The 23213-nt window shown below is 35.9% G+C and overlaps 1 protein-coding gene across 1 annotated transcript in view; it reads right to left on the bottom strand.

Moving 5' to 3' along the window:
* The window catches only part of COG5 (component of oligomeric golgi complex 5), a 167404-nt gene that overhangs the window by 45702 nt on the left and 98489 nt on the right, over positions 1 to 23213 (bottom strand). The window contains exons 8-12 of the mRNA XM_071733913.1: positions 16156 to 16321; positions 15686 to 15798; positions 15514 to 15591; positions 2864 to 2945; positions 920 to 1124 (exon numbers count right to left, since the gene is read on the bottom strand). Coding sequence (XP_071590014.1) covers positions 920 to 1124; positions 2864 to 2945; positions 15514 to 15591; positions 15686 to 15798; positions 16156 to 16321 — 644 coding nt within the window. The remainder of the gene's footprint in view (positions 1 to 919; positions 1125 to 2863; positions 2946 to 15513; positions 15592 to 15685; positions 15799 to 16155; positions 16322 to 23213) is intronic.

Below are 23213 nucleotides of genomic sequence, written 5' to 3'. Positions count from 1 at the left end.
AACAGTGCTAAAAATATCTGCAAAATATCAGCAAGATATCCAGAACTGCAATGAAAGACCTTCTTATATTCACATATTTCATCAGCAGATATCATGTACCCAATGATATATTAAAAATAATGTATTTAATATATTAAAAAATAATGTATTTCCTAGAATTCATATGCATATAAAAAGATTCAAAAGAAAGACAGATTAAAAAAAGAATGACTCCTCTTAAATTTATTTTTAATAAGCTTTAATAATACTATTTGTGAAAATCAGTAAGCAGTAGCACTCTCAAACCTTTTACCTCATTGCCAGAAGTCTGGTGAGCTTTCTACTTTGCTTTGCATACCAGTTAATGGCATGACTCCCACTGACTGCTCAGGAATTTATTAAAGGCCAGTATGAATCTCACAGAAAATATTCATCTTATCTTACCTAAGTCTAGAAGTCCAAATAGACTCAGTAAGCCTGTTTCAGTTTGGTATTTCTGCTATCTACTACTGAGATCATGTTTATTATACAATGAATAAACATAAAAACTGTGAATCATAACAAACTGAACATTTGTCATACTCCAGTGACTGTGGTATCATTAAGAGAAAGCTACTGGTGAAATCCCAACCCATACAAAACTGGATTTTCATCCTTCTGCCTTTTATTTTCAACCAAAGAGACAAAAAGATATAACTATTTCTAAATTCATGGACTTTGTGAAAGACAAGGTAATCCAACATTGTTAATTATTTAACCTCGTGAAAACCCTGCAGCTTATCTAAAATAATATTAAAGCAATAACTGCAAGAAGAAAAATAAGCGTTTAAAATTTTTCCCACTTTTACAATTTTAATAACACTAAGTTCCTAAAAATAGTCCAGTTTCTTGCAGTGTGCAAAGCTTTACACCTTATTGCCTCAGAGCTCACAACACATACTCATAATCTTGGGGTTTTTGCATGAATATGTCCTGTGTATCTTCTTCCATTTGTTGTAGTTCAGCAAAGAGATCAGTGGTTCCACCTGTGTTAAAATTCCTCTGAATATTTTGATTATATTGTTGCAGGCGCTTCCACAAGTCATTATAAAGCCTCAGTAATTTGGGGTATTCTCCTTCAAAAGCTTGTTTCAAGAACATAGAAGCTGCAAAACAGAGCAGTTAAAAACACACATTGCTAAGTTCAAATTAATTTTTACTTTCACATAAACAGCCTGTATCCTTTCATTTAAATCAATGAATGATATACAATCCTATCTTAAATAATAATAGTCGGATATTTCAGTGGCATGAGCTAGCACTCTAAATGCAGTTGACAAAGGTACCTATTTAAGCACAACATAAAACCCATAACTGGAAGACTGGGTGTGGAAAACTTATTTTGTACAATAAGATAGTAATCACAATGGTGAAACATTTGTCATCAAACTTAATTATTAGTATTATCATTCATTTCAGTCCAAAGTGTGATTAGAACTCTCTAAATCTAGAGATTTTCTACCAATAGCTTGGTTGGGGTAAAGTGTGGGGCTGTGCAACTTTGAAGATGCTTAGAACAGACAAAAACAGCTTCTGTGATCCAAAGTCTTAAGAAATCCAATGAGGGGAGCATATACTTTCACTCATACTTCTTAAAACAAGGTATGTAAAATGCAGCTCCCAAACTTGTCAAATAAAGGATGACAAAGCCAGCATAAAAATCAGCATTATTTCCAGCCTCGAAAGGCTTGCCACAAGTAAGAGGAAATGAAACAAATGTACAACTGATGCTAATCTTGATCTAACATCACTCATACTTCATGGACTTCCCATTACCTTAGAAGATTAACACTGTTACATTTATTCATAGATTTTTCAACTTCCAGACATTTGCCTCATTTCACCCAGCCTATCATTTCAACTCAAATATACTCTGTTTTTTAATACAGGATTTATTAACAAATAATTCATTCTGTGTGCAAGAGATTAACTTTATGCACTGTACACAAACAGGAAAGACATATTTTTGAAAGCACCAAACTCACCTGGGCTTATTATCCAGCTGCATCCTGCATTAGCATGTACTTGTAATAGTACTGATGTTTATATTTGATGTTTTATATGATTTTTCCTTGGTTGTATCTGTCATTTATGATTACATATGTACAGAATACTGTGTATAGTCATAAGAAGTCTGGGGAAGGACTTTCTACAAGGGCACATAGGGATAGGACAAGGGGTAATGGCTTTAAACTGGAAGAAGGTAAATTTAGGTTTTACAGCACTGGAACAGGTTGTCCTGAGAAGCCCTCCCTGGAAACATTCAAGGCCAGGCTGGATGGGGCTTTGAGCAACCTGGTCTAGTGGGAGGTGCCCATGCCCATGCAGGGGGGTGGATACTTTAAGGTCTCTTCCAACCCAATCCATTCTGTGATTCTGTGATTCAGAGAAGACACTATTTTGAGGAAATTCAACTCATGTAGGTATCAAAAAATGGTTAAAATCAGATTTTTACAACTAATTGGTGTTCAACAAGAAAATACTCCAAGAATTTATCTCTAAAATCAAATTTCTAGTTTTGAATTTGCAAATGCATTCGGTTTGGAAAGAATAATACAACATTTCAAACATTTTTACCTCCAAATACAGTTGCAAAAATATGTTTTTGTTATTAGATGACTACTTAATGAAGTACAAAATACTTCCTTCTGAAAATTCAACCACTGTTAAGGAGGATCACACTGCTTGGTTATAAACCCAGGGAGCTTTAAATTCACAGACCCCACACTGAGTGAAGCACTGCTACAGATATAGAAGAGCAGATAAAAAGCAAAGGCCTTATTGAAATAAGAGAATCAAAAATACTACAGAACACATTACAAATCATTTATACTGGATAACTCACCATCTGTTGCTGACTGAAACTGAGAGGACAGTGTCTGAGTTACTGCAGTCCAAAATTTGTACAGAATATCAGACTGGCCATCCTGACAGCAGGGACAAAAGAAATAAAAGTTTCAAAACATACTCTTTTCAAAGAATCTTAAACACTGCAATGGTCCCAGACAAAGGTGTTCTACCATCACTGAGAATAAAACTAAGTAAATTATGTCTGAGAAGTTTTCCTCAAGTTTAAAGCTAGAAAAAGTATCGGAGAAAACAAACAAACAAAACACAAAAAATAAACAAACAAAAAAACCCCCACAGCACCCATGAACTTCAGTTTTCTCTCAAAAGGAGTATTTTCCTCCAGCTCGGAGATAAATGCCCCAAGGTCTGAAGGGGCATGAGTGCAGACTGAAGCAGTACACCTCAGGTGCCATGTTAGAAAATCTTTTTGCTGGCTACATCTCAGCAATTGCTGTTAATGCCTTTGCAACATGCTTGGAAACACCAACCAGAGACCAAAAACAATTCATGCTGCTCTACCTCTCACAGGAAAGCTTCCTGATTCTAAAAGCATAAAGAACATGAAAATGCAGTGAACCTCACAACTGACTCTTCACCACCTTGTATCAACAAGGCTTGCTATCAGAAGGCAGCATATACTTGCAAAAAGGATATAAAAGAAATAGCTGGATGTTTCCTTACCCCCTTCAACGTCTTGCACTTAGGCACAAGCATTAAAGCATGATTTTGTTTTCTCTCTTTTGCTTTCCTACTGTCTGTGTGTTTGAAGTATAAAAAATTACAAGAGATGCTATGGGTATCCTACCCTGCCTGCTAGTTAGATTCTTGGAAGGCTGTGTTTTCATGGGAAGGGGAAGCTTGCTTTGGATGGAACAGTTTTCTTCACAGCAAGGTACACATGGAATGTATTGACCCTACTGAAAAAATCAACTAGTTTTACCAAAGCACTGGAGTAATGATAATGAGCAAAAAAGTGATCCCAGAATGAAAAAGTGACAAAGCCAGTAGTGATAATGAAAGTCAGCAATTCCACAGGTCTTATGCTGGCACTTGGATGTTTCTATCCTGACTCACAAACATCCAAGGTTTCAAATAGAAGCACAAAAATCAAAGCTAGAGATGAATTTGAGTAAAGGGCTCAACAATGAGATTGATGTCAAAGATGTTGCATTTTCCTTTTGGTGCTGCCTGCAGCTTCACTGTGAGGAAAACAAACAAACAAACAATACAAATAAAAACAAGCAAACAAAAACAAAGCAAAAAAACAACCAACCAAAAAAACCCCAAAACAAAACCAACCAACCAAAAATAAACCAAACCAAACCCACAAGTCTAAACAACCCTGCTTCTAGTTAATAACAGAAGCCCCTTTAAAGTGTCAGTTCAATTTCTGTACTGCCCAGCACCACAAAAGGAAGAGATTGGTTATAAAATATAAAAAGTCCAGCTACTCCAAATCACATTACTACTTGAGATGACAAAAGAAGAAAGAATGCAATCTACTCATTTGCATTAGCAGTAGCATGCAAAGCAATGAAGGTGTTCAGAATGTCATCCATTAGCACGGTATCACTGCATCCTGCTTGGAGCTCTGATCATACAGAGACCAGCAGTAAAAGCTCAAGTTTCAGTTCCAAAAACATCATATTGAAAAATTGACATAAAAGATGAGCATGGGTTAAAAGTGCACTCAGACATCTAACAATTTAACAAATAAAAAAAAATTTAAATAAAAATTATCAGATAGAATACTTTCACAAATTTTCAGATCAGCTGAAGAGTTCTTCCAATCCAAGCCCTGAATTCTGAAGATATTCAAAGAAAGATCAAGTTGATGGCCCAAATGTTAAGAGTTGAGAGAAAACATATTTTGTGCTGTTGGACTCATACTTGTAAAATGCATGAGAATTAACATAAAAAACAAATAAAAGGCAATGATGAAATCTCATTTTTTAATTTTCTGTAAAACTGTACTTGATTTTCATAAATGGCAAAGTAAAATTACAATATTAGACAATGACACTGCATAAAACATTTGGGATTTTGCACATTTGTTACTATGGCATAAATGGGAAATTACTCAGTTCCTCATTCATGGTTTCACATTTAAAAACAAGAAAATTACTATAAAGTAAACAGCCTTTCACATCAACCATATAGTAAAATAATTAGCTTTCATATTCTCTATTGTAACCTGGAACATTTGCCTATTCAGCATGGTAATTCAATTCAATTACTAAATAATGTAATGGAGGTGGAAAAATACTTACAGAGCACTTTCAAACAACTTTTTTTTCATTACTGTAATCACCAGCTACACCTGTCATAGTCTCAGCAGAAAATGCAGTGATTAAACAGTCTTGAAAAAAAAAACTGCATGTAGTTTCTACACATCAACATTTCTAGCAGAGGTGACAAATAACAGTAACATACATGTGATTATATTTAACATTTTTGTGAAAATATGTAACATTTGTGTGTACCTATATATACATATATTATATAAAGCCAGAGGTATGCATATGTACTCATTCAAACATTTGCATAGGAGCTACAGCTGTATTGATTAAACATCTGCCCATTAACTTGTTTTCCAACATGGGCAATGGTTTTCATTAATCATTTATCAAAATTTTGTATTGAAGAAGGCCCTCACGCCTTGGTTAACCAACTGTATTATGTATGAGGAGAAATTGAGGTGAAAAGCTACATGGAAAATTAAACATTTCACACTGACTACTCAGTCAAAAAATGTTTAGGGGAAAATGTGATTTATGTTTGAAACATCTTAAAAAAGGGTACAGTTTTGAACCAACTAAAAACATTATTGACAGAATCATTACATTTGCTGCTATAATGCAATATGTGATATTACACTTTGTCCAGTGTTGAGATACAGCCAGTCTGGAGGTGAAATAGAGCTGCTGATTAATAGCATTCAAAAGACCACGTAAGAGCTTGTGGCAGGAACTAGAGAATACTGTTGCCTACGCATACACCAGGAGGTATTTAAGTGGGTGGACCATAGCTACCAAAATTGGAATAAAGCAAGGCATAAACATTCAATACTCCTGCTGGAGTGAAAAGTACCATATGCAACCATGAGCATCCAGAAACCATTTATTTATTTTGTTTAAACATGTAATTTCTTTTACTTACATGTTAACTCAATATATTATTTTCTTACATACTTTTAAGTATCCCATTGCTTATTTTTCAGATAGCCTATTCTAACAGAGATCACTTGTGTGCCTTCAGACCACAATGGAAATTATAAATTAACTGTTTAATATATAATGTGCAGTTCTATTTGACTGTAATCAATACTAAAAACTGACACAACAAGGGTACCAAATTTTCTCCATCTTTGCAAGAAATTAAAGGAATGTCCTTCACCTTGTACTGGATAATTTCTCAAAGGACATAAGAGAGGCAAATGAAGGTAGAAGAGAAAACACAGCAAATACACACAGCAAATCTACTGCCTCATTTTATTGAATGCAAAGTTTGTAAGACTTCCCCTATGCTTCATATAGCACTGTGAGCAACACCCCACAGTATCAGCAAGTAACTGCTTTTTTGGGCCTTTCACTTTCAGAAAATGTCATCTAGTTAAACTTGCATTCTTGTAGTTTTTCCATCTGTAGAATATAACTAAATAATCTGGTACTCCTCTACACTTTTATCCACTACCTTCACTGATAGACAATTTGTGGGAGTATTGGGTAAAATTAAAGAATTGATTGGAAGGGACCCTGAAGATCTATTCCAACCCCCTGCACAGGCAGGGATACCTCCCACTAGGCCAGGTTGCTCACAGACCCATCCAGCCTGGCCTTGAACACTTCCAGGAATGGGGCATCCACATTAGTGATTCAATGTGGAAAAGGGATTCTTTTTGATGCAAAGCTGTCTTGTGTCTACACTTGTCACTCAGTGCACACTGAAGTGTGCTAGCAGACTAACTTCCACTATTCAAGGAATACACGAGTTCATCATCAGCTGAAAAAGAACTTAAGCAGTTAAACAGCTTTCTGCAGCATATAATCATATTTTTGTAACAGAACCCACAAAGATGTACTAATATTTTTATCAATATTCTAAGACTTCAAATTGGGAATTTTCCACTTCTCTTGCTTCTGAAAATGAAATAAAATTGAAAAATGTTAAATTACTTACACCCCCTCCAATATAAAAGTGCTTGCTTTGAAATCTAGTCACAAGCAGATTAACATCTTGTGATACAATCCCCCTTGTAGCAGGAGCAGCTGACAAGATGAGTAATGAACTGCATCCGATTATCTTTTCAGCTCTGTGGCATTCATTTTCCAACAGCTTCCTATTCCATAACCAACAACACTGGAAGAAGGTCACCATTCTGTCATATTTCCCCCCAGCAGTGTGTGTGTTTAATAACAAAAAGAACATAAAAGCCTTTGGAATTAAAAAAGTCTGGTATCGTTATTGGGAGCAAAACTGTTTCAGGTGCATATTGCACATATAGAAATCTTACATAAAACATCCATACATAATTTAAATTCTCTTAGAAGGAAATTATTACATTTTAGCATATAATGGAATTCTATTTCCTATTTTTCATGGAATACATTCTTTCTGCAACAAAAGAACCTTATTTGTAATTGATGGTATCTAAGGTTCTGGACAGACAAGATTCAGGTTCACATACACATATATATCCTATCATAGAATACAACTGAATTAAATCTATGATCATTAATTGCAAGCAGCTGTAGGACTATAATGGCACAACAATATTTTCCTCCAAAAGCAGACACATGTAATTCAGCATTTTTTAAGTGATAGTTCTATCTGTTTGAACATTTATTTTGATCTCACATAAATTATCTGCACATACACCATACTTTGCACCACTGTAGGATGGTTGGCAGGTTAAGATCAGCCACAGAACTGGCTATTTTTTCATAAATATCTGCTGCAAAAATGGTCCTATACCTAAACTACACTTGCCAAACCTGACAATCACAGAGTGACAGAACTGTCACAGTTGGAAAGACCCCTAAGATCACCAAGTCCAACTGCCAACCAACCAGGACTGGAATTTAAAATATTGTCACTACTGCTCCTGCATCCAGTAACCACTTGTTCCTCAGAACTGATCCAGCAGAGCAGGCGCTCAGCCCATTTAAGAGATGCTATAGAACTCCTGTGCAAGACAGCTTGGGTCTGTCTTCCTCTTGTCCCTTCTTTGCTGTCAGAAATAAACTGTACAACAGCCCAGCAACATAAGCTAGGGCAACCCTCTGCTGCTCTGACCAGAACAGCTGCCCAGAACCATGGGAATACAAAGATGCTTTTGAAACACATACAGGATGTAAGCACTTAGCTACATTTGAAAATCTTATTCCTAGGGATTCCATTTATATCTGTGTAGAGCAAAACAGAAAAATACAACAATCAGATGAGCAAAATTATGGCTTCCCCAGTATAATTTTACCCTTTTCACACTATTTAAAAACACAGTACTTAGTGTATTATTCACATAGGAGTTACTTGCTCATGGAAATTACACGCATAGATCAGACAAAATATGTGCAGCAGGCTAGACCACAAATGGCAAGTATTTTCTCCACAGAAGAAATCACTATATTGTGTACATGAACTGGACAAAGACCATTAGTATAACCCATAATTCAAAAAAGTTTACCCTTATGCAATGGCAGATGAAGGCAGTGTGTTTGACTTCCATGATATACCTCAGTTATGTAAAATTAATAATGTGTTTAAGTGCTTTGCTGAATTAGGGCCACAATCAACAAACAGCAAAAAATAGATTCACCTTGTATAACTTTTTAGTTTCAACAATTACTATAAAGTTACTATTGTCAATACTCTGCACAGACAGTAATATTGTGCAACTTCTCCACAACAGAGGTGGGTTTAGATAAAACAATTAAGAATGCATGGTAATATTGCATAATGACAGGGCCAGGAAACATTTGGACATCGTTCTCTGTTCCAGCTCAAAAAAGCAAAGTCAAACATAGGCTTGGGTCATCTAGGTGAACACAGACTAGGCAAACTATTTTTAGATAAGGTTCTCTTAAGAAACCCTTTCTATAGTTAATAATAAAACTGAGTCCTTCCTCATTAATACAAACACAATAAATGTGAAAAAATAATATTCTAATGACAAAAGTTTTAACAATTTTCCTAATCTATGCTGACCATCACCCTCTGGGCCACTGATGAGAAATTTTATGTTCATAAAAAGTTGAACTTCAGGAGGACTGTTACACCATGCAGTGCAAGTGAGACAGACCATCTTCTATGCAATATTTGGTGGTAAGGAATGGATTCAAATCAGTATTATTTTATTGGTATGGGATGAACAGGGGAAAAAATATTTATAATTGCTTATTAACAATTCTTTGTTTCAGTAGTCTTTGTATCTTCAGTATGTTGTATTATTGTATGTATGCAGACTTGTTAATCTTGTGAAGGGACACTATTACTCAGCTGTATAGATTTGAAATTTAGATTAATGTTGCCTGTTTGCAGGATTACAAGATTATCTTTGATGGAAAAAACACAGCCTGACAGAATCCATGTGCTAATGTGCTAAACTCTTTCCCACTTACTCACATGAAAGTGACTTGATTTCACAGTTCAAAAAGTATAACCCATTTTAACTAAGTTAATAAACCACTGAACAATAGTGGGCTGACTACCAGTACCATAAGAGTAAAGATATTTGAAGCTCTTTATTCACTGTTGCTCTACAATAATATTAATGCTGCAGCCTGGAAAAATGATTTAAATTCTCCTCAAACATAAAAATAGAACAGCTTACCCCAGTTTTTAAAAACATACCAAATTCCTAATTAACCTTATTACTACTGAAATGAAATGTCTTGAGCTCTATTCTTTATATAAGTATTTAGTATCTGACAAATTTAAATTCAAAGAATGAAAGTATCCCCCCTTATTCAGCATTAGACAAGAATGCAAGATGATGCTGAAAAGACATATATTTATTTTTACAAATGTCTCCATTTCCTCCATACAGTAAGTTTACAACTTACTGGACATTATTCCCCATCTGGAAGTTATCATATCTGTGTGTGTCTAAAATAACTAAAATATTATTCAAATAATAAATTTGACCCACTCATTACAAGATGGTTACCACTTCATGACAATCACTTCCAACTTATTCTTCCCTGTAGAAATTTTGATAGTTTGAGTAGAATGTGAGAAGCATGTTTATTATGAAGGCTCTTTGAAATGTAAAACAATATAGTGAATATTATCATGCAGCTAGTTGCTGCAGGCTCTTGAAATCAGGCTTTGCATACTAATACATACAGGGTTTTCTATTTGTAATCAAAGGCTCTGCCATAAAGAAATCAGGGACTCGCGAACATTGCTGTAAAACCAGGAGACATTTAAAGGACAGCCTAAGTATTTTTTCCACCAATAAAGCAACAATGCAAATGATTTCACAGTGTTGAACGGCACAGTCCTATGGGAACGAAATAAGAAAATCTATTTGCACTATTTCTATAGCAACATGATTGTCAAACGTTAGACTGTGAACAAAAAGCCATCATCCTCAGTAGTGCAATTAATCAGTAAAGAAACAGACAAATTCTGAGTGTTTTCAATAAACCTCTTCTGTCTTCTCAGAGCAGATGAGATTAAATTTCTTAAAAGAACAATGCATTTAAATTTCTAATGTTGTCTACATTATACATTGTAGGTGAACAAATGTCAATAAATGACATAATGATTTTAAAAATTACCTTGATTTTTTTGGTTTACTGCAGGGCATAGAATTTCATTACACTGAGCTGATCAGTTTATACCCAAGGTGCAACAGTTTCTAGACTTCCAGCAGTAGTGCGACATTTAAAAAAAGTCTCTTTATGCAGCTGACAAAAAGAAACAGGTTTGTTTTTTTCAAATATAATCTTCCTAACTACAAAATAAAGACTGCGCACTCTCCCGACTAAAATACTAGAATTCTTAAACAAATCCTCAGAAAAACTACTCTGTAAGGAACATAAATACCTGCCATCTTAAACAACGTCCTATATCTTCAAAACTACTTGAAACATTAATTAATTCTCCCATATTTCTCCCAGATAAGCATCAACTGGAAGTAAATGAATTTAGTGTTTCCAAAAGCCAGTATCCACCCAAGGGACCTGACAGTTTTCTTCTGTGCACAGAACTCAATCATTATGTACAGCAGCAGCACTTTCACCTTGACTACTGCGTAGCCCATCCATGGATGAAAGGGTTTGTTACCACATCCACTCAGCCTGTAGTTGTTCAGGTAAGACTGACAAAGTTGTTCAGGTAAGACTGACAAGAAGAGTGATAGAAGGTAGCACTTCTGGTAAATGCATTTCTTTTCAAATAGAGAGCTGACTGAAAACCAACTGACCTAATGATTTCAATCACCACCGAAAACCCCACTAAACCAGAAGCAAAAAAGAACCAAGGTCACTGTAACTTATTAACCCTCATGACCTCCACAGTAACCCTTTTATTTATGGATGTACATTTCTGTCAGTGAAACAGAATTTAAAAAACCTACTCATTCACCTACGCTTAGATCTCCAGTACCTTCTCCTATAGCTTAAATAATAAACAGAAATCACAGTAGAAATTATCTGCAAGTAATTAATTCCTGCTTCTACAAAAATACTGGAAAATAAATCCCATGATTGTAATAATAGGTGAAAACCAGATTTTTTCTGAACACACAGAAGGCAGTAATTAGATTATTCTTCAATTTTTCCACTTGGGATTATTTTTTAACTGGGTCAACTGAATGTGAATATGTGAAGCTGGATGTGAATTATTTCAAAGCAACGATGTTTTTTAACAAGTTTGGGTTAAGGGAGAAACAAGAAGGTGAAATGTAAGTAAACTTTGGGCAATAAACATTTATATTTTCCATTTATTTTGTCTTATGTAATGATGAGGACATTTCTTTCTGTATCGTCAACACCTCATGTTGCCAGCGTTGACAACTCAAGAAAATGCCTGCTTACTCACCAAACGTTCATCAGGAGAGGCAATGATAAGAGCCCTCCACGAAGTACACAGTAACACTCCCTTCAACTCTCAGCTGACTTTTTTACCCAGAGGCTTACGTAAATGAGAGGGTTTGCAGTGTGCCTCGGCTGCTAACGAGCAGGACATCAGCAGATCAAAGGCGAGCAAGGGCTGATCTGCCCTCTCACAGAAAATATCCTTCGCCCAGCAGAGAGACCCCAGCTCACCCTTCCTATTGACCACCCCAATTCCCCCCTGCAGAATAAGTTGCTGCCTTTAAGGCTGCTTCTCACTTTGCAGAACTGTTCCCTGATGCCTCTGTAGGAGTGAAGGACCCAAAAATAGATGAGGATCAGAGATCATTTTCAACTCTTTTACAAGGGGCTTAGAGGGATTCTTATCTCTAATTAGGAAGCTGGCTGTCACAGAAAGATATGTTCTGCTGTGACTTACACTGAAGTCAATTGTGGTTTAGGTATTACAACAGCTGAGGCAGGATTAGTCACTACGCATTGAAAGAGAGAAGCAATAAAGCAGAGTAAACTGGAATAACCTATTAGCTCTCTGAAAGGGAATTAAGCAATTGAAAGAAGGGATATAAATAACCAGTCATTGGGCGAACAAAAATAACAATTTTTTCATTACTTAAACCTTATTTGTAATTTGAATTTTTACCCTCAACATTATTAAAACAACAACCCTACCTTTTTTAAAAATGTATACAATTAAATCCCTATTCCTTTTTCCCCAAACGAGACATCACAATGTAATGAATTCTGAATTAGTTTCAAAATCCTTTGCCCTCATTTCATATTGTAGCAAAGGAAAAATACCAAAGTCAAGATCTGCAGAGGAAGGGAATAAAAAAAAAAGTGCATTACAAATTTAAACTCCAGATTCTTCCATTATACTCATGCAAGCCTGGGTTTGTCACTTAACTCTTGGTCACATCAATCGTAGGAAAAATTGGAAGTTATTTCTGTAAGAATAAACACACTGTAGAAAAGATGTGTTGTCATTGCCCTGCTGTTGAACTCCAGAATTCATACATTTGACAAATTCTATGCCTCAGATTCTTTATATGTCAGATTTTATTTTTTTTTAACAGAGAATCGTTTTTAAAACTCCTTTAATTAAGTAGTTAGTGTTTTTAAAACTACATTGTTGATACAACATGGTATAATAGTACTAAATATTATTATGGCAACAGGTAATTAGAAGGATAGAAAGCACATGTTTGAGATCATAATACAAAACTGGGGAAAAATGCTATCTGTGAAGAGAAAGACACAATAAAACCCCAATGTAAAGCCAGAAAATGATTTTTAAAAAGTAAAAATAAAAAAAGTACATAGCTTCCTTGCTATTAAAGGACTTGTATTTTAAAAAGGCTGGGTCTCCTCTCTTCTGCTTCCTAGGATGCTACTTGCACTGCAGTAATCAAAACAAAGAAACAGATGGAAAGGCAAAGCCATACTGCAGCTGCTGCAGAAGATGACTGTAATAATAATAATGTTGACATCAGTAACAGTAATTAGTGCACAGACTGTAGAGTGGATGATTCGTTTTCCTATCTTCTGGCATGGGCATGCTGCCCTAGCAAATGGGTATCATGCTAGTACCTTTAGTTTGTTTTGTTCATTTGCTCAGTTTGTTAATGAAATCAAATACAACAAAGAAAATACAACTTTTATCCCTTTCCAGATCACTTGCTGAGGAAAGTATGCTGGTTCAGTTTTGATTAATACAAGATGGAATCTTCATCAGTGAATGGCAAAAGACCAGTTTCTTATATCTATTTTCAGTGTTCACAATTCATACTCTCCCATACAGCCATCTGTACATAAACTCCTGAATTCAGCAGCATCTAGTACTTGGCTGGATTAGTCCAAACAACAGATCTACTGCTTGGTGTGACTTCACCCACCTGCAGGCTGGTGCCATACCTTTTCAAGGGATGCTATAACAAATGGCATAACTGTGAGAACGGCCAAGAAAAACACTGTGCTACACTGAACCATCTCAGGTAAGAAGAAAATAAGGCATTAGTGCTGGCAGTGGTACCACATCAGGCTGAGAGAGTTCTGGCAGCATCAGACAAGGATGATGCTCTGAACACTACTCTGTAACTGCCTCACTGAGAATGACAACTGTCCAGCTTGGTCTTCCACTATTCCAAGACACATGTTGGAGAGCACACTAACTGGATGAGTAGTAACTGTGGAGAAACAAATAGGTGATTTTATTTGTGAAATACAGGTTGTTCCTTAGATGCAATCCTGCAGTATGAAGTCAAAGGGAGCAAAGGGAGATCAGAGATATCATGGAACGTGCCTAGCATGACAACTCTTCTATTTTATTTTCTAATGAGTTTTTCCTTGCTCTGCATTCAGTTTCTGTTGAGATTCATTTTCCCTGTTCATTTATTCTCCAGGATGATAAAAGACATCCTTTGGTTTCCCTCTATTGTAATGATCGACAACTGCACAAACTCCAATTCCCTTGCAAAGTGCTGCAACAGGAGGGAAGCTGAAAGTAAAAAGCACAGGCTCAGGGTGGAAGCCACACATGAACATTGAAAGCTCATTCATTTAAGCTCACTTTCCATCTAAACTCTTCCCCAGTCTTCCAGAGCTCCTCTCTCTGTCTTTAGGTTTCCATGTTTCTCCTTGAACACGCTGACCTACTTACTGAGAGGCTCCACCCAGGCAGCAACAGATCTTTTTTGCCAGATCAAACTTTTTAATGAAGAAAATACAGTACATTTAAAAATAAAAAAAATTTTTTTTGTTTTTTTTACAACACAGAAAGAGAAGCTTGAGGTGCCTCACAGGAAAGCAATGTTCTGTGCAACATTTTTTGGAGATGGTTTTAACAGACAGATAAATTTAAATGCTGCATTTAACCTTCATTATTCGCTTTCAGTATTGAGAAGACCACATTTGCATATGAAGAGATCCCCCAACATATTTCAAAAATTAAATTCATGTAAATTAAAAATCCAGCCATATACTTGGAAAAAGAGATGTCTGCATAAACACATCTTTTGTTTTTTGTTTCTTGTCATCTACTAAGCTAGATGAAATAGCTTCAGTAATTCTGTTCATAAGACTAAAGAAGACCATTAATCAAATTATTCCAAATATGAATAGAAAACAATGCAACTCCATAGAAAAGAATAGGTATTCAAAAGAACAGCCATGATTATTTTTTCAAAGAAGAAACCGCCAAGAAGTAGAGAAACAGATGGCTGAAACTGTTAGATGAAGAGACATATTCCTATGCACACTAAAAGGCTTAATTAATTATTGAAATCACATGGTATTTTATGGAACGACATTAATGATAAGTAATAAAAACTGAGAGTGGTACCCTATCAGATCCCTTTAAAGAAAACAAGAGAAATTATGGTAAAAAAGAACACATTTATACCCTACAGGTGTAACACACAGACCATAAATATAGCTTTCAATGTTGGTTTGACTTTCAACACTTTCCCATTAATTTAATTGCAAAATTTTTATGGGACTGTAAAATTGTAAGCAAAAGCATTCCCTCATCACATTTTCAACACACTCAGCTAAATTGGAACTTTACCTTAACTATTTCCTCTATGAAGCAGACATGTGACACAGGATCTCTTTTCTTTGTTAATACTTTCTGCAAATGCTGCACCTGTAATAAAGAATGTATTGAGAGGAAAAGTGACATCTAATATCATAACTGCAAAATTGCATGATTAGGCAAACAGGAATTAGCTGCTGAGTACCTGTCCACAAGCTGCACAGATCTGATCCATGAGTTTCTCCATGTTTGTCCAGAGGGCTGCTCGAAAAGCTGCTGTATTACCAGGTGTTGGCATTGCAGCTCTACCAGGACCACCTAAATGTTTTTTTGAAAACACACAGCAGAACATTTCAGTTTTCATATGTGAAAATTAAAATATACAGACAATGTTGCAAATTTTAAACTTATGAGGACATTTTTCTAGAGAAAAAGAGGAAAAAGAGGCTGGGTGGGAAATAAAGGAAAAGTTCTGAGACCAGTAATAACAGACAAACCCAACTGTGGGGTTGTCAGATGACTTCTGAGACATGCCTACTCCCATCCTCTATTGGTTAAAGCAAGCAGGGAAACATTCCTATAACAGCCCTGGATGTCAGAGTTTCTTCCACCTGACACCATGCTGTACTTCTGTCACAAAATCAGTTATCATTCTCTGTTAAACAAGTATCATACCTCTGGGAAGAGTTTGAGATGGCTGGGTCAATACTTTGATATCCAAAGCATTTTTTATGTTCTCCTCCAGGACTGTGCAGTACCCATCTACCACATTAGCAATGGTATCCTTTAAAGTCCCAAGGTTATGGAAAACCTGAAGAGCAGTTCCCACTTGAGTAGGATTCTAGAGAAAGAAGATTTTAAAAAATAATTATCCTTAAATGTACTATAGGGAGATTTTTATCCACGTTGAGGTATCATTTTGCTGAGCAAGTTCATTTTTAAGTTCAGTCTGCTAATTAATTTCATTTAACATTAAATAACTGGCATCCTTACTGCAAAACAGAGAAGTGAGGGTAAAGGAGAGAACTGTTTTCCTTTGATTGCTTAGCAATGCCTTGCTTAGCTTCCCTTGGTGCTATCCTCTGAATAAGAAGAATGACAAAAAAGTACCTGGAAGCACTGCTGGCAATATCTAACCTGGGCTGGGTTACCAGTGACCCAATCATTCTAAGATTAGTTACAGTACAGCTATATTCAGCTATGACGTAGCAAGTAATACTGTTTTAACACATGGTACCTGCTACAATACAGACTTTTAAGTGTCAAACATTTAATTGTGATAGAGGCTTAAAAAAAGAAAACTAACCAAGAACAAGCAGGTCAAGCCCATACTCCTGCCTAGTGCGGAATTTAACCCTACACTTGTACATTTCTGTTTCTAACACTGACAATAACTATGTCTTTCTCACAGCAGAATTAAGAATTCAAAGAAGTGTACTGATCATTTCCAAAGTAAAAAGGAAAAAAATGCTCAAGTGTCTGTATTGTTCAGAGCTTTTCCAAAATACAGGAGAGTGAAAACTATCCAAAAACTATTCAGGTTTGCTGTTTAAGAGATCTTTGATTAAGACTAAATCTGATAATTCCACTGAGTAACACTAAACACTGGCATGGGTGCTATTTAGCAAGAGAAAAGCCTCAAATTACTGCCTTTGGAAACTAAGCACTGTCATCCATACACTAAAGACTGCTTTTTTATTTAGTGTTCTCAGACAATTAGTGGAGGGGGCGATCAGTTGATCATACACAGATTAGAGAAGCAGTCCTTTGTAATTTTTCTTTGTGACTTCTGCCAGAAGTAAAGAACATGGCCTGGCAGAAATCCTGGCACCCAGGATGGAGAGAAGCATCTGAGAGGTATCTGAGACCACAGGCATGTCCCAGTAGAAACTTCACTTTAGACTCTCTGGCAGTGAGACCTTGAACCATTGCACTCTTCCTGCTCGTGGCTACAGGAGTAGTAGCCACCACCATTAATGAGGTCTACTGCAAGACCAGTACAACTCTGCTCCATCTTCATAGAACCATAGAGTGGTTTGGGTTGGAAGGGACCTTAAAGATCACCAAGATTCAACTCCTGTGCATGGGCAGGGACACCTCCCACTAGACCAGGTTGCAGAAAGCTTCGCTGAACCTGGCCTTAAACAATTCCAGGAAGGGGGCATCAACAATCTCCCTAGGCAATCTATTCCAGTATTTTACTACCCTCATGGGGAAGAATTTTCCCTAATATCTAACAAAAATCTCTTTCAGTTTAAAATCATTACCCCTTGTCTTGTCACTGCACTCTGGTGAAAAGCCTCACCCCAGCTTTCCTGTAGGCCCCCTTCTTGTACTGGAAGGTTTCTATCTTCCTCAAGTCAGGCAGCAAGTCAGTAATATAAAATCAATACCTTACTACTACAGTAAGAGCATTCAGACAGTTTTCAGTCAGCTTCTAGTAATTGTTCACATATGAACTAACAAAAAAAATTGAATATCATCAAAATGTGAGCAAGGCACTACCTTGAATAACCCAGTGGTCAGATACTGACTTTCCTGACAAACAGGCAATACAGGCACAAAAATGCTCTCCAACAAACTGAGCTATGTTTTGAAAAAAATCTTTTTTCAATTCAAAAGTAGTCAAGCAACTCATCCCTATGTTAGGAACAGTTAGATAATATCCAAAGCATCATTATGGAAACCTACTATTCACTCAAAATATTTTCCAAATCTAATAGCAAAGTTAAAATCAGAATAGAACAAAGATAAATCAGGTGGCCTACTTCTTATTGAATTTAAACTATGAACATGGCCACTGGCAGAGACCTTCTAGCTCATGTGTTCATCTTGTATAACAATTAGAGATATATTAAAACCCTCCCAATGTACAATCAAATATAATTTTTGTTTGTTTCATATGTAGTTTTTTTCTCTTGTGAAAAACAGTTTGTTTTATATTCCTCAGTCAGGCTATATAAAATCTGTTGTTGGTTTATCACTAATCCTAAGAGAGTTACATCTTACATGCACAGCTAGTTTCTAGGTTTAGACAATATGTTTTTTTAAAAAAGGAGGCATCTCTAAGGACAAAAAATTATCACATGGAAAAAAATGCTGGATAGCGGGAAGAAAAACACTTGTACTTTCATGCTTGCATACACATCTCAAAATTGGAGAATCAGTACTGCAAAGTTTGCCACTATCAGCAGACCAACAGACTTTATTTATAAGAACTTACCCCTAATATTTTCCTCTTTTTGAGAAAGCTAAAGATAAACACTTCTGAGATTCAAAAGATTGTCACGGTTTTTAACAAATCAAAAGCATGCGTTCAAAGTAAAACTGACTACAGAAGTGATTTACAGTGGAAAATGGAAACACAGCAGAAAATAATGTTCAGAAGAGCTATCCAACAGGACCAATAAAGAAAATAATACAACTATTTTTGAGGTGGAATTTAATGAGTTTATTAGCAGTATTTTGTAATCTAATTGACTGCCACTGCAGGCAATTACACTTAGCAATTTGCAAGTGTACTCTCTAGAACCTCTCTGTCTGTAAGACCCTATGTTCCTTTTTAAAGGAAAATATGTCCTTTTATGTCTTCTTCTGAAAATGAAAAGGTAGCAGTTTTTACCAAACCCAAAGGAGGCTACTTTTACTATATAAAAATGTATGGGCAGTTAGAGCAACAGCAGGACACAATTCTGCTGCTCACCTGGTAGTGTCTTACATGAAAATACCCTTCTACACAATAAATTAGCATTCCAAAAATATTGGTACACATGTAATTAAGTTATAGCAATCACAAGATTAGGGGGCAAAGAAAAACAGTGCAGAAAAAAAAAATTCAACTTGCTCATAACCAAATTGTACCATGAAAGCAACTTTCACAAATTTTTAAGATTTCTCAGCAGCCATTAGCAATGCATTAAATAGCCTGTTCAGAAGGGTGGTATTAGCCACCAGTTGGAAAAGGGCACGGGTGTTCCAGTTTGTTTTAGCAAAACATAGATACTCATCCACCAGCAACTATGAAAGGATGTTCATACCAAATGCATTTGTTCATTCTCTCTGTCATTGAGAACTGTTCATTTTACTAACATAATTTTCAATTCATTTGATCCCATCCAATTTGGTTCTGCAGACCATCACATTTAAGGACTAAAATAAGTGACATGGAATAATTAAGTATGAATGTTTTTTTCACAACTACAAAATGTGGTTGTTTTCAAGAGTAGATGACTAGACTCATTAATCCAGAAGATGCTGTCTAGTCCAGCATGACCTTTACAGTCATTCTGCAGGTCAGAACCCCATTTGATCACTTCTTTTCCTCTGGAGATAACCCTGCAAAGACTAGATAGAAATGTCATTAGAGACTTAAATACCTACCACATTCCTTATTTAAAAATATGTCCTAGGATCGAACCGAGTAATTTTTTTCTGTCAACTGCCAACATTGCCATTATTTTCTAATGTCCAACATTATAGTCTTTTATTTATGACTGCCACTAGTGTTATCAAAATTATCTTCTGAAAGCATGGCTAAATAAAAAGAAATACTACTTTTCATTGTTAGAAACACAGCTTGAATGAGCAAGCCTTCTCCTTACAAGGGAGTGTGGTGGTGACACTGAGCTAATCTGGGGACAGGAAGATTCCTTTCAGCCATAAGGCTGAAACAAAATTAAGAAACCTGCATGACAAGCAAAACTAAAGTAAGTGCTACTCACACTGTAATTTCTCAGGGCAGGGGATCTACCATGTGAACTTTTCTTCTTCAGCCAGTGCTTTCTTAGGGAATGACATTATTTCTTTATCCAGTACAAATGTGTCCATATGACCCTATACTGTATGATTTTCACCTAGGTGGACTCTCAACTTCCTTCTAAAATTGAGATTTGTTAGTTAAAAAAAATATTTATGGTCAATACCACCTGTGAAAATTACAAGAAGTATTTAAAGAAGTAGTGTTAGAAATCTAATTAATTACTAACTGTCAGGCAGTTAAATTTAATAAGAGCTTGCACCACATAATCTGAACAGCTCTCGTAGGAAATGTTCTTTCAATGACAGTTTGGAAGCACCACATAGAGTGAAGTCAAACTTCTCTAATCCATCACTTACAAATGATGTTGCATAGCTACTAATGTACACAAGAATGTTTCTGTTTTGATTACTAAAAGTGGAACAGCGATTCTGTCAGTGATTCTGACTGAAAACCCTTTTTAATCTACAGAGATCAGATGACCCTGTTCAGGAAAGGCTGTGGCACAAACACAACAGAAAAGTTTTACTATAAATATATATGTGCCTGTGTGTACATATGCATATTACTCAACAGCTGTGATGTCAGTGTGCTGCCATATCCTTACCTCCTCTGTGGTAAAATGTTTGCCATGCCCCATACACAAGCACTAAAAGAATAACACAGTACAAAAAAGAATAATATGTGTTGCTTAGCTGAAGAAAGATCCATAATTATGGATTTGTCCAGGTATCACTAAAAGAGTGGTCTGGCAACCAACCATATTTTAATTGCAAGAAAAATTAACAAAAAAAATAAAAGCAGAATCTAAATACCAGTGAAACTCAGATGCAGTCTAAAAATGATATTTTATTTCATTTCCAAAGTGCATGCTTTAAAAAAAATTAATTGGTATATCACAGCTCCTAAAAATGAACGTACTTGGGCTAGCACATCTCTGTGTTCATTATCACACCATCTATCTGTTCATCTTTAAAACCTAAGCAATGAATAAAAAGGTCAAATTGACAATGTAAAGCCAGAGCATACAGAGTTCTTTCTAATGATCTTCAAGTTCTTCCTGTTTTGACCTTTGCAGTGGTGGGAGAAGTGAAAGGTTAAGATATTATAATTTTTGATAGAAGGTAATAAGGACATAACACATTGGCCAGACTCTAGAGAAGCAGATTTTAAGCCTTAAGAGGCTAGAATCCCAAAGTGAAACATTTACATATGGTTAGGTTATAATATCTACCTTCTGTCAGCCTATGTCTGGAATACACAGCTTATTTTAGTAGAAGGACTTTCACAGGAAAAGACAACAGCCATAAAGCATAGCCATAAACAGCCATAAATATCATCATGTCCTCAGACTAGGTCAGACTTTTGCTTCTTAGAATAACAAGTAAATAACAAGATGCATTATACTACAAAGGCTGAGAGAGAGGAAAAGAAAAAAAAAAAAAGAAAAAAAAAAGAAAAAGCAGCAATAAAATACTAGAAAGCAAAGAAACAAGATTTTTCAACAGAGCTAAACAGCTTGCCAAAACACTTATTCCCTGTAATAGTGTAATCAAAGCAACAGATGGATAAGAGCTAATGGAACAGAAAGGCATCAGGAACTGTTGTAAAGAATTATCTCATAAAACACAAAGCAATATTCTAAAGTTTACCAAGCCTTAGGCTACCAATGTGACAGCAATTTCAGAGAAAGTATCTGGCACATCTGAGGACAGATCATCCAGATCAACTAGCCTGTAACAATTGCAAATTTTATTTTACAATGCTGTACTTGAATATAGAAGGAGTATAAATTCAGAGTAGAAACATACAAAATGATGAAAACTACAGGCAACGAGGAAAATGAGGCACCTGAGCCAAATTAAGCTTCTTTAAATGATTCTCTCATGTCTTACACAACTTGACCAATCTCTAAAGGCCTCATCAGTAATGAGCCAGTTGGCCAGTTAATCTAAAGATGTATCTTCTCTATTAAAAATACAGCAATCATTTCCTGGTGAAGATGAGAGAGAGGAGGGCCAGGTTGTTGTACGTTGCTTTTCCTTGTGCAATCTGGATTTGCATCTGCTAACTCATGTCCCACTACTGAAGCACAGAAGTATAAAGACACAAAATCTCATTACTAATTCTGATTTTTGGACAGAAGCTTGTGATCAGATGTTTTCTTCTACCTCACTATATCCTCATGTATGTCCTTACTCTGCTAAATGTTTGAACAAAGCCACTAGAAAACAGAAATGTCAGGTTTTATGTTTAAATCAGTCTTAACAATTAAGAATAGGAATTAGCTACCAGAGGATTATAACATTTTTTTGCCTGTTGACAAAAACCAATCCAATTTCAAGCAAAATATCCTTTAAATGGTATGCTCCAAATTATTTAAATATCTACTAAAAGCCATCTGGGTTTTCTTGTTCTCCTGCTTGTCTTTGCAACATGAGAAGAATCACCTATGCAAGTGACAGTCTCATTTCTGAAATCTGTGTGCATACTGCCAACCACCCTGAAGTGTCCTCAAGTATTTAAAAGGAATGAAAAGTTACTTTATTTGAAATCTTTTCAGTTATTATTTTTATATTCAACTACAGACCTCCATGAATGACAAATTAATTGCTGGATCACATTTCAAAACATTTTTTTTCTTCTGAAATCAATGTTCACATTCCTTGTATCAGGCACCTACAGGTCTGCAGACTTCAAGCCTGCAGATAATTTGGTGAAAAATCACAGACCAGCTGAGTTTTGCAGGGACCACTAGAGATCACCTAACCCACATCCCTGCTCAAAGGAGGGTCCACCCTGTGACCACCACTTTGAGCAGAGTAGGCTGCTCAGGGCCTGGCAAGGCAGGGAGAAGATAGTTCAAATAAGCCAGAAGACATCTTTCTCCTGCTCCAGTTTTCCTGCCTAGTTCTACTTACAGTTCCAGGAAAACATAGCAATGGAATCTTGCAGTCATTTTCACTGAGTTTCACTG

This window comes from Heliangelus exortis, chromosome 1 (genome assembly GCF_036169615.1).
Source record: "Heliangelus exortis chromosome 1, bHelExo1.hap1, whole genome shotgun sequence".
Classification (NCBI taxonomy): domain Eukaryota; kingdom Metazoa; phylum Chordata; class Aves; order Apodiformes; family Trochilidae; genus Heliangelus; species Heliangelus exortis.
Note: the sequence above shows the minus strand (reverse complement) of the source record. Positions and strands in the feature narration are given on the sequence as shown.